This window comes from Macrobrachium rosenbergii, chromosome 53 (genome assembly GCF_040412425.1).
Source record: "Macrobrachium rosenbergii isolate ZJJX-2024 chromosome 53, ASM4041242v1, whole genome shotgun sequence".
Classification (NCBI taxonomy): Eukaryota; Metazoa; Arthropoda; class Malacostraca; order Decapoda; family Palaemonidae; genus Macrobrachium; species Macrobrachium rosenbergii.
In genome coordinates, this window is record NC_089793.1 from 21,008,716 (window position 1) to 21,022,247 (window position 13,532).

Genomic DNA, 13,532 nt, shown 5'->3' on the forward strand with positions numbered 1-13,532 from the left:
ATGATAGAAGGGGCGATGTGAGAAGTAAAAGGAAGGACTGGAGATTTACTTGCAAATTTGAGAGAGAGAGAGAAAAAAAAATGGGACGCTAGCGAAGTTTGAATGAACAGATATTTGCTAGGGACAGATATTTGCTAAGGGATAGCAAACAAAAGCTGAGAGGCCAATGGAAGAAGTTAAATTGTTGTTATAGGAAGAAGTTTCAGGCAAAAGTGACCAAGAATAAGGTTATGATGGTTTATAGAAACCAAGGGGGCGGGGTGGTGGGTATGGGGTTGGGGTGGAAATTAATGTTGGTATAATGAACGAAGAAAAACGCTAGATTTGCAATGGTGCGGGTGTAGAGGGGTAAATGTAACAGCTGTCGTGACAAAAACCAATGAATGGAAGAAAGAAGTCTGCGTATTTTCCACCAGAAATTGTTCTAAAGTGTATTACTGTGGGTATGATGTATCTCCTGTGAATTGATATTAATAAAAAAAATTTTCCATATGCATATTTCATATATATATATATATATATATTATATATATAAAACTTGGGACAATTGTCCTATATATATATATATATATATATATATATATATATATATATATATATATATATATATATATATATATATATATATATATACTGTATATATAGGTGTGTATGTGTGTGTATGAGAGAGAGAGAGAGAGAGAGAGAGAGAGAGAGAGAGAGAGAGAGAGAGAGAGAGAGCATGGCTTAATGAATGTATGATATTGTGGTGTAATAAGCATATTCAATTTTTCATCTTGATAGTAGCAGTTTTGAAATTATGCTTGTAACCACCGAAACCTAAGCCTAAATTCAATGTGAATTTCAGAGTCCACTACAGCTTCCCGTGTCCCCTTGACCTTAGTGGATATCCAATGGGAATCCACTCCTGCACCCTGAAGCTCCACAGTCGTAAGTTGATTATTCCCTCATGTTCTGTTTGACAAAGAGATTCATTCCTCAAAGGAGATAACGAATAACGTCTGCTGCATTTTTCTTTATTTTGTAACTCTTTAGGGATGGATCTATTTGTATATTTTTGTCTCTGTATATGATCACTGTATTTCTATGCATCCTTATATTGTATGCATGAGATTTTTTATACTAGAAGGGGTTATGCGTCTACAGATGAGGACAACTATATATATATATATATATATATATATATATATATATATATATATATATATATATATATATATATATATATATATATTCATATTCATATATATATATATATATATACATATATATATATATATATATATATATATATATATATATATATATATATATATATATATATATATATATATATATTATGTGTGACGTGTGTGCATTTTCACTGTAAATATACGCATGCACAATTGCAATATAGCCCAAGTATTAAAAGCTTACCAACTCATCATAAGGAAAGATTGCTAGTTCCTCATCATTCCAAATTATTACTATTTATTTTTTCATTTATCAGTTGGTTACCAGGCGGACGAACTGCAGCCCTCGTGGTATGGAGACGCTGCTGTGGACTACGGTGGTATGACCATCTCTCATGGCTATAAGCTGAGGAATATCCGGACGTCTGCGAAAACAGTTGTCACTGTGCATAGTAAGTTTGAAAGAGAGGCTTAAGAAGAATTAGAAAGGTTGGAATGAGGGAAATAATAAGAAATAGAGTATATAGATGCCTAGTTAAAAACATGTTCCCAGTGTAGTATAAGAAGGCTTAACAGTGCTTTTTAGGCATGGAATAATGTGAGGTAATGAGGAATAAAAAAAATGTATGTAATAGGTTAGGAAGAGAGGACAAACGGACCAAACTTATTTTTGTAATCACAAATTCGAAATGTTTTAGATGTAGGAAGTCTTAGTAAAATTCACAAAGTTTCGCCAATTTAGGAAAAAAAATTCATGACGGATGCATTAAAAGTAAACACTAGGTGTAATGGGAACAAGTTTTAAAACTACACATTCATTGTAGTTGCTGGATTAGGGTGGATTTTCTTTTTGTCTCATTTTTTTGTAACCATAAATTTTAAATGTTTTAGATGTAGGAAGTCTTAGAAAATTCACAGAGCTTCGCCAATTTAGAAAAAACATTCCTGACGGGTGTATTGAAAGCAAACACTAGGTATAATGGGAACAAGTTTTAAAACTATACATTCAATGTTGTTTGCTGGATTAGTGTGGATTTGCTTTTTGTCTTATTTATTTAATTTTTTTTTTCGTTGGGAGGATTCAAAGAGCGTTAAGAGCAACAGTGATATTGGGGGCATTTTGCAGCATTCATTTTTTAACACTGTTACCTCATGCTTTCTGGTAGAAACATTTTCTCCCAAAATTGCTGAAAGTATTCAAGGTCAAACACCCCGTACGGCGGAAGTGCCGTTAGTGCACCTCATTCTGTGCACTGTTGGCATTACTAAAGGCTCTTTGCAGGATGCCTTCGGCCCCTTGTTGCAACCCCTTTCATTCTTTTTACTGTGCCTCCATTCATATTATCTTTTTCCATCTTTCTATCCACCCTCTCCTGACAATTATTTCGCAGTGCAACTGCAAGGTTTTCCTCCTGTTACACCTTTCAAATCTATCTACTGTCAATTTCCTTTCCAGCGCTGAATGACCTCATAGGTCCCAGTGCTTGGCCTTTGGACCAAATTCTATATTCAATTCAACCCATTTTTCACACTGCTCCTTCATACTTTCCGTTAGAAACAATTTCTCCTAAAATTGCTGAAAATATTCAAGGTCAAACAGAACAGAATAAGTTAGATTTTATATCTAAATTTTAATATATTCGTAAAATAATAAGGCAGGACAGACATTATGAAAAACTAATTAGTGGGAATTGCTTAACTTACAGGTTTTTCTCTGTTGCCTGCGCGAGGGTAATTTCAGCAGTAAAACAGGTGGCACTTTGTAAATCACGTTCTCCCATGGAAGTCCTTTATTGCTGTTCTTCGATATTGTTTAAATTATTCAAGGCAAAAGTTTGGAGAACAATTGGAATGACAATAATAACTAAAACTAATTCAAGAAGTTCTGAATAAACGGTAATATATTCCTTCCCATATTCTTTAAAAGGTGGATAAACGTTACTTTCACTTCTGCATATTTTAGCAAAATCATTATTTCGATCTTTATTGTTACCCCGCAAGCTGTCAAAATGGGAATCTGGCCCAGGTGTTCTAGAACTCAAGTAGAGGTGAATTAACAAAAGAAGCAGAGGGGCAGCTGTTCGTTTTTCTTTTGCTGGAGGGATATGATATATATATATATCTGTATATATATATAATTAAAAAAAAAAAAAATATATATATATATAAATATATTTATATGTATATATATATATATATATATATATATATAATATATTTATATGTATAAATATATATATATATAATATATTTATATGTATAAATATATATATATAGGAATAATATATATATATATATATATATATATATTATATTTTATATATATATATATATATATATATATATATATATTTTATATATATATATATTTATATAAATATATATAATATATATATATATTATCTTCTGCAAATAATATATAAAATATATATATATATATATATATATATATATAATATATATATATATAAATATAAATATATATATATATATATCATTATATATATACAGTTATCCTCTGCGAAAAACGACAAAAGGAACGGTTGAAAATAACATTTAAAGAAAAAACTCGGAACTTCATTAAATATACAGCGGCATGTACTTCAATTTCAGTTAAATTGTGCGTCGCAATACTCTTAAAATGGAAGTAGAATGACAAGCATCAAACTGCCTCGTTATGCCGTAAAACAACTCGCTGGAAAAATGATTGTCAAAACAGGATTACGCTAATTTCCGTGGCAACAAAAAGAGAGATCTTTCACCAGGGAATAGATGGACATGGCTAGCAGAACAGATGAGGTTCGTTATGGAATTTGGGGATGTAAATGACGGCTAAAAGGAGGCGTAAAAAGAAAATGAGAAAATGGATATAAGAAGAAAAATATTGCTTTTAGGAAAGGAATAGAAAATGTTCAGAAAAACGATGTTTGGTTCACAAGCAACTGCCTCGAAAATGGAGCAATGTCTATGTTGAGGGTGAATATCATTGTTAATGTAGTGATACTTAAAAGAGGACACAAATGGACTAATTATTCTGTATTTTACTATATAATTAGCTGTTTAGTTGAGAAAAGGCAATTAATCAAATGCATAATCAACAACTCCAATAGTAGGGCTGTTCACAACAGTCAGGGCTCGCATTTACCATACTGAGATGGCGGCTTAATCTTAGGGCCTGAGGCTCTTTATTAAATGCCCCCCGTAGGGAGGTAGCGCCTCCAGTGCACCTCACGCACGGTGCACTATAGGCATTACTTAAGTTTCTTTGCTGCGTCTCTTTGGCCCCAAGCTGCAACCTCTTTCATTCCTTTTACTGTACCTCCGTTCATATTCTTTCTTCCATCTTACTTTCCACCCTCTCCTAACAATACTGCCCTTAAATGGAAGACTGCAGTACCTGCAAAAATACAAAACTGAGAAAAATGGTAGATTCTGCAGTTTTTCCCTTGCTTTACTATTGATTTTGCAGATACTGCAAATGGGGACCCCCAAATACTCGTGGAAAGCATTGAAGGATCATTATGAAACTGCAGTAACTTGTGTATTAAGTGTTTCACGACGCCCAGTAGGTGGCATACCTCAATTTCGAAAATTTTGCAGATACAGCAGCTTTCCATTTTACAGCAGAATTGTTTCGTAGTGCAACTGCGAGGTTTTCCTCCTGTTACACCTTTGTATTCTTTTACTTTCAATTTTCCTTTCAGCACTGCGTGACCTCATAGGTCCCAGCGCTTGGCCTTCGGCGTAAATTGTATATTCTGTTCTATTCGTTAAATGCCTTATTACTTTCTGCCCACAGGGACGAAGAGGCAACTCCGAGTTGAAATGGAGATCGAGACAGCGAGTGGATGGGCGCTCAAGCACACAGTCATTCCTATGACTGCCACGGTGACCACCGCCTATTTGGCTTTCTTCATCAACATCAGAGGTGGGTGTTGTAAGGAACACAGGTAATAAAATCTCAGAAAAAGTCACAGAAGAAAGTCCCAGGAAAATTCATAGAAAAAGCCACAGGGGAAAAAAGTCAGAAAAAATGGCACGGGAAAAGGTCACAGAAAAAAGTCACAAGAAAAAAAAAGTCACAGAAAAAGTCACAGGTGAAAAGTTAAAAGAAAAGTCACAGAAGAGAGTCACAGCAAAAATTCATGGAAAAAGCTACAGGGAAAAAAAGTCAGAAAAATGTCACGGGAAAAAGTCACAGAAAAAGTCACAGGTAAAAAAGTTACAGGAATAAAAGTCAGAGAAAAGTCACAGAAAAAAAGTCACAGGAAAAAAGGCACAATTATCTTTCCTAGATAGTGACCCCCAAGGGTTTTAACCCAGTATGTATCCATTTTTGCGGCGTGTTTAGTACAGACCCGTTGGGGATTTCCGTATAAACATAAACAAAAGATTGTAAATATCATAACGATAATGACCCCTGAGAAATATTGTGAATTTTTTCCCTGTGACTTTATTTCCGGCCACCCTAAATTAATGTAACGTTTTTTCCTGTGACTTTTTTCTTAGACAAGATTATGAATTTTTTCCTGTTACTTTTTTCCTGTGACTTTATTACCAGCCACCGTTGTAAGATTTAATAGCAATGGCAAGTAAGTAGTATTCGTTAAGGACTGGCTGCCGTAGGATGAAGCCTTCCAATTCTCAGCAAATCCTTTATGGATGAGATTGCTAGCCCAAGCTCATTTACTTTACCCCACCTATTCAGTGAGTGGTGAATTGGTGGGCAGCAGCCTGAGACAACTCTTGTACCTTGTTAATGAGATTTCCCGCATTCTACTACCAAGCTGGCACTATATATATATATATATATATATATATATATATATATATATATATATATAGTATATACATACATACATACATATACACAAACATTATACTACAAATATCTGCTTCTAAATATCGTTTAATATCCAGTTCGATCACCTCGAAGCCATACCAGGGCTGTCAAAAGGAGTATAAGTCACGATGATGTGATAAAAATTCACACACACACACACATATATACAATATATATATGTATAATAATATATATATATATATATATATATATATATATATATATATATATATATATATATATATATATATATATATATATATATATATATATATATATATATATATATATATATATATATATATATATCTTCTTCTTCTTTTCTTTTTATGCTTTTATAAATGGGGGTAAGCACGATCTCTTTGAAGGACTTTTAAGTAACTGGTTTAGACTGCCCCTGAGCACTTTAGGGGACAATAAGTTCTTTTACAGACCCAAGTAATAGAGTATCTGGGCAGAGTTCACCCTTGATATTATGTTTTGACCGTGGAGACATAAATTCAAATAAAAAAAAGTGTCGTTTCTCCCAGGTCTCATGTCTGTACTACATAAGCTCCCCAATAAGTTCCAAGTATCTTTTTTTCCCCTCCTCAAGATTCTTTTCCTCTTGTTCACTTTTCCTCTTGGAAATCCTCTATAAATGCTAATTTGAATTTGACGTGTAATCTGATAGGATCTGCTCTATTTCGAATTTCACCGCGAAGTACTTTGTCAATTTGTACGAAATTCATCGGGGGTGATACCTAACTATTTATTAAATCATGCATTTTTGAATCTGAAGTTCTCACAGATCTGATCGTGAACGTCAATTTTAGCTTTCACTCAACTGTACTACAGAAGGGGAGCGGGGGGAGGGGACTCTGCTCTTTTGCCAGTTCTTAAAAGATTTGGCTTTTCAATTATGATTAAAGTCTTATAGAAGCTCCATTTGTATGCGGTATTTATTTATATAAAAATGTTACGCAGAATAATCGCTTTTAATTCCATTCGCATGAGCTTCCTACACAAAAAAAAAAAAAAACAGAAAAATATTGCTCCATTCCTTTTATAGACTTTCTGCTTTGCTGAGTAATGCCGATGTATATTCATTCAGTATTCTACTTTATAAACGCTCTTCCTCGACTCAGGCACGATTAACGTCCCCTCGTTTTTAGAAAGAACAATCAAATCGATTCTTATGGCTCACTATCCCAGCGATTCTCTCTCTCTCTCTCTCTCTCTGCTTCCTTCCAGTCCCACTAAAAGATATCGCCTTCGGTCTCGAGATCGGATATCTTTACACGGCAGTCTTTCTCGACGTGCTGCGCTGGGATCCGCCTCGAATGCCTCCTCATCTCCTGGAGGGGACATTTCCATCCTTTACATCAGGGGTTCTTAACCGGGGGTATCCATACCCCTTGGGGGTATGGGAACCAAATGCTGGGGGTACGGGACTCGATCTCTGGGTACTGGTATTTATTTTATTGAATGTATTAATTTATACTTGGGTAGAATGTTGAATTAGGTGTTTTAGTTATCAATGCTTTTCTATTCCTGGCAATCCATATCTAAAGTACAGGAAATTCAAGCTATTGACATATTTGGAAGACATACTGGCAAATAATAGGATTGGTGATAATTATTTCGACAGTCAAGTGAAGGGGGTATGGGACCATATTGGACAATCCATTGAGGGTCTGGAATCATCGAAAGGTTAAGAACCCCTTCTTTACATCGAGGGAGAGTCAGTCGTCTTGACATCGGGATAAAAACCTCCCTCGAGAGCTTCTTGCGTTGCTCATCTCTTCCTTCGATAACTAGTTTAGCTGAGTGATCGAATGATTATGTCTGTTTAAACTGGCGTCACAACATCTAGGTTACTGACGCCGTCATCAATTTAAACAGACCACTAAAAATAAATAAATAAGGTTTAAAAAAAATTTCATATAAAAAATATCTAAGAATATAGAAACTCGGTCGACCGCCAACCTAGTGGTCTGAAAACTCGAGAGGGTTAGTAAGAATATAGGTAGTGTACCAGCCCTCGGGCTGGGGTGCTAAAAAGTGGGCCTAGCGACACACTGGCCACGTGTCTTAGGCAACGGGACTTCTCCCCCACTGGCTGTCGGCCTAAGAAACAGGAGTTCAGCGCCAGCCCTAAGAGCTTTGGAGGCCCAGGAGGACTTTAACTTTTTAACTTGAATATATGCATATAATCATATTTGTTCCCTCCGCTTTCCTCGATCCCGTTGGGGAATTCCTCAGATACTGTGTTAATGATATTGGAAATGTCCTTTCACCCTTTTAAACGACGAGTTTTCAGTCAGACGTTGGTCTCTCTATAGAATAGTTTCACTGTTAAGTGATTATAAATGTCCAGTTTTTGACATTGCCGCATTTTTTTTTAACATTTTCGCTTTTCTTACCAACAGAAGTTTCAGATTTGAAAGGGTAATTATAACACTCAGAAATATATTGTACAAAAAGATTTAGAACGCAAGTATTAATAATCTGGTGTTGGCGTCATATATAAAGACGATTACGAAGTTTTCTTTACTCAAATCAAATGTAAGTTTTTTCAGACTTTATCTTACAGCTTTGAGTGCAGAATTAAAACAAGTAAAAAATGCAGTGAAGTTTCTTCGGTGCAATCAAGTTTTCTGTACAGCGTATAATTAAGGCCATCGAAAATAGATACATCTTTCGGTGGCCTCGGTATAATGCTGTATGAGCCGCGGCCCATGAAATTAACCACGGCCCGGTGGTGGCCTGTCCTATACCGTTCCCAGACGTACGATAAAGGTTAACTTTAATCTTAAATAAAATAAAAACTACTGAGGCTAGAGGGTTGCAATTTGGTACGTTTGATTATTGAAGGGTGAATGATCAAAATACCAATTTCCAGCCCTCCAGCTTCAGTAGTTTTTAAGATCCGAGGGCGGACAGAAAAGTGCAGACGGACAGACAAATAGCCATCTCAGTAGTTTTCATTTATAGAAAACTAAAAGCAGTGGCCCTCAGTTACACCCTGGTATGGCAGTGGCTTAAAAGGACATTTATATACCCAAGAAAATTCAGTTGGTCGCAGTATTCAGGGCATTTTGTCTTTCAGTTTCACTTTTGCTTAAAAGTAGAGTTGATAAAAATCGTCCATTAGCGGTTGTTTTCATAAATATTAGTATTAAGGATTCAGTTGTTCAACTATTAGCCTTCGCTGAGTTCCCGCTAATGTGTCTAACACTAACTCTAGAGCTTGGTATAGAATATATGTTAGTATATATATATATATATATATAATATATAATATATATATATATATATATATATATAATATGTATATATATATATATATATGTATATATATATATATCTTAGTATATATATATATATATATATATATATATATATATATATATATATTTATGGTCAAAATCAAGTTCCTCCCATGTCTGACCGCATCGTCCTTGAATTTTTGTATTTTACCTCCGATTTGGCTTTTACATGTCTACTTTATGATCCGGCAGAACTCTTTTCATACTTCTGTATGTAAGAAGCGGAACACAGATTACAAAGCTCTTTTCATCTTCCTTCAAAAGAATCATTGTATCGCTTAGGATCTTTGTGAGTCGAATTTCATTGTGCCTGAGCGTGCATCGTATGCAGACAAAACCTCGCTTCAGTGTGATATAATGCTTGCGGGCAAATTGAAAAGCCTAATGTCTTCTCACTCGCTTTCACCATAATACATAATGCCCCTGCTATATCATGAGGTATAATGCATCACCGAAAGCTATTATAATGGACACAAGAAAACCCCACTTGTTACTTAAACAGAAAAAAAGTTCATTTTTAGAATTTTGAACAATAGATTTTAACAGTACCTTTTCAGAAGCTCTAGAACGAACCAAGCCTTCAGTACATTTTGAAATATTCAGTACCAGAAGAATTTCGAAATAGGGACTTTGTACACTATAAATCTTTTCATTTTCTTTTTAGCACTATTGTCTTACGTTTTTTCCTATTTTGATATTATCACAGGAAGGTGAATGATATGTAAAATACTTCATAGTATCGCCAGGTTTATCTCATTCTGCTCAGAGTTGAGTCTACTTGATTCGTCCATCCACCGATGTTTCATATGGATGCCCCTGGAGTTCTTCTCATCTTCATAATTATGCTGTGTACCGCGTACCATTTTCAAAGCAACTGAATCCATAGCCTTTGCACTTAATGTACAAAGATAGCGTTTGCTTTTTTTATGCATCGTATGGAATTGGCCTCTGATTCTCAGTTATCGCTGACGAAATATTATACTTTAATATATTGTTTCTTTAATACTGCTGATGTTTTCTTGAGGTCATGTACTGTATCCTCCAGCTCGGCCACATTCTCCTTAAGCTAAATTGCTCCTATGTACTGCTGATGGGTTTTGTAAATGATTGGGTTCTGTTTTCATCAGCAATTTTGATTTATATTTTTAATCATTAATATAATAGTTTTATGTTTTACAGGAGTGGGGGCACGCATGATTACCTGCATGATGTCACTGGTAACAGCAGCTATCTTCCATGAAAGTGCCTACAGCATAGTGCCTCCTGCTGCATATACAATGGTAAGGGTCTCATACAAGGCTTTGAATGTAGCTGAAAAACTGATGAAAGGGGCATTTTCTACGAATCTTTTCTTCATTAATGGCAGCGACAAAATTGTAAAGGCTAGAAACCCGAGTGATGAGTCATGAGTTTTATAAAGTTCCGGGGTGATATAAGAACAAAGTAACACTAGTCATGAAGCATTCAACTTCTCTTCAGGCGCTGGAATCTCCGTAGGGGGGCTAGCGCCGTTAGTACACCTCATGCGGTGCACTGTAGGCATTACTTAAGGTTCTTTGCAGGAGCGTGTATTCGGCCCCTAGCTGCAACCCCTTTCATTCCTTTTACTGTGCCTCCTTTCATATTCTCTTTCTTCCTTCTTACTTTCCACCCTCTCCTAACGATCATTTCATAGTGCAACTGCGGGGTTTTCCTCCTGTTACACCTTTCGAACCTTTTACTGTTAATTTCCGTTTCAGCGCTGAATGACCTCATTGGTCCCAGCGCCTGGCCTTTGGCCTAAATTCTATATCCAATTCAATTCATTTCAGGCGCTGGAAGTCTTCACTGGAACCTGCCTCACTTTCATTTTCATCGCGACTGTGGAGAGCGTCGTCGTGGACGTTCTGGCTCACTTGCCCACAAAAGGCCGGCGGTCCACTCCTTCCCCTCATACGTCTTTTGCACTGGAGGTCAGAATGACCGGAGTATTCTGCCCTAAAATGGAAGACCGCAGTATCTGCAAAAATACAAAACTAAGAAAAATGGTAGATATTCCCTTGCCTAACTACTGATTTTGCATATACTGCAAATGGGGCACCCTAAATAAAGCACTGAAGAATCATTCTGAAACTGCAGTAACTTGTGCATTAGTGTTTCACAGTATCTGCCAAAAAATATAAAACTGAGAAAAATGGTAGATGCTCCCTTGCCTAACTATTGATTTTGCAGATACTGCCAATGGGACACCCTGAATAAAGCATTGAAGAATCATTCTGAAACTGCAGTAACTTGGGCATTAGTGTTTCACGAGCCCATGCAATATATATATATATATATATATATATATATATATATATATATATATATATATATATATATATATATATATAAAACTGAGAAAAATAGTAGACACTCCCTTGCCTTACTACTGATTTCAAATAGATGAAGCCTTTTCGAACAGCTATGAAAATAGGCAAATCCGGCAATTGGGACCCCCCTAAATAAAGCATTGAAGAACCATTCTGAAACTGCAGTAACTTGCGTGTTAGTGTTTCGCGAGCCCAGTAGGTGGCATATCACAATTTCGAAAATTTTGCAGATACTGCAGTTTTCCCTTTTAGGGCAGTATTTTTTGTGATGAAGTGTTAATACGCTCACAAGCTCTCTTGGACGCTCATATTGGTGCATATTTTTTGGATATAATTGGCGTTTTGTTTTTCACCGAGCGATTTCAGTATGCTGGGTCCTTTTTATAAACTATATTCTCTGATGCACCAGAGAATCATTCTGCTCTGACTCTGAGTCAGAACATAATAACTGATAATCTGTAATTATCTTTCCTATCTTGCTAAATGGATTCAGTATATTCCAGATTCCTTACAAGCTCTATAGCTAAATAATAACAAGATATTGATCAAGAATAAAAGTAGAACATTTGAATTGCAATTCCATTACCATTTTCGCCATAAGCTAATATTTTTGTGTTTTGATGTAAATATTAGTATAATTAGAAATCATATCCCATTTCAATAAAATACGCTGTTGTGACATTTATGAGCGGTTAACTACTGAAGTCTGTTTTTTCCTGGCATAGACTCCATCTCTATTGATGTGCCTAAGCTATAGATTCCCTTCGAGTTTTCTCTGACCATAAATTGAAAGACTGTCCTCTCAAATTCACAGCCCGATCTCACAGACGAACGCCCTGGGACGCGTGGACAAGTGGCAGCGCTCTGGCTGGACAGATGCTTCCGCGTTCTGTACCCGGCGGCATTCCTGGCGTTCAACGCGGTCTACTGGGTCCTCTACAATTAAGAAAGCTGTCCGCTTGTGTTTTGTTGATTCTCTGATAGTTATACTTTCTTGGGGCATGCTTCTTTCTTCAGGGGATGAAGCCAAAGAATTAATGGGTACTTGGATTTTGTTAGTCGTGTAGGCTATCGATAATGCTCTTTCAGTATTACTTGGATTATCAGTATCATTATTCACAAACGTTATATCTCCAGAACGTACCCCCCTGAGAGAGCATTCAACAGAAATATATCATTATTATTATTATTTGCTGAAAACAGTCAAATTACTAAATGCATAAGTTAAGGGAAAAACCAATGCTGTTATTAGTAGATGCCATTGCACTCTGAAACCACAATGGTTCCCGATATTAAACTGTAATAATTCTTCTCTTTGCAACTATCTAAGAGTGAAGCATTCTCCTTTCTTGATATCCCGATAAAATTGAAAGAAAATGTTCCAGTTTATAATCAGCCTCAAAATGACTATTTTCAAATGCTTGTCTCTAAACTGTTGTAAGCAATATGTTAATGTAAGTTACTGTTAGTGTTCTCTATACTCTCTTGTATCTAATTAAATAAAAAAAAAACTAATTTTTAGTTCTCATCTGTGATTTTGTTTTTGAAATGCCTTTGACACTGTTTTGTTTTATCGTGACTAACTGTTTTTGTAAACCGTTCTTATTCGTGTTTATGTAAATATGTATGTGTATGTATATATATATATATATATATATATATATATATATATATATATATATATATATATATATATATATATATATATATATTATATATGTATATATATATATATATATATATATATATATATATATATATATATATATATATTTCTGACTCACGTCTGGATCGCCCACAGTTTATCAAATGAAAGGCCACACAAGTCATCTATATACATAAATACACACACACA

The 13,532-nt window shown here is 35.2% G+C and overlaps 1 protein-coding gene across 2 annotated transcripts in view; it reads left to right on the forward strand.

The window, feature by feature from the left end:
• The window catches only part of LOC136834347 (glycine receptor subunit alpha-3-like), a 148,047-nt gene extending 134,842 nt beyond the window's left edge, over nucleotides 1-13,205 (forward strand). Inside the window, exons 6-11 of one of the 2 annotated variants that reach the window (XM_067096857.1) lie at nucleotides 848-930; nucleotides 1,490-1,624; nucleotides 4,972-5,100; nucleotides 10,506-10,606; nucleotides 11,138-11,278; nucleotides 12,492-13,205. In XM_067096857.1, the coding sequence (XP_066952958.1) occupies nucleotides 848-930; nucleotides 1,490-1,624; nucleotides 4,972-5,100; nucleotides 10,506-10,606; nucleotides 11,138-11,278; nucleotides 12,492-12,623 (721 nt within the window). In that variant the 3' untranslated portion in view covers nucleotides 12,624-13,205. Of the gene's footprint in view, nucleotides 1-847; nucleotides 931-1,489; nucleotides 1,625-4,971; nucleotides 5,101-10,490; nucleotides 10,607-11,137; nucleotides 11,279-12,491 lie in introns of both variants that reach the window. The other variant, XM_067096855.1, reaches the window with a different exon arrangement.
• Nucleotides 13,206-13,532: the final 327 nt, after the last annotated feature.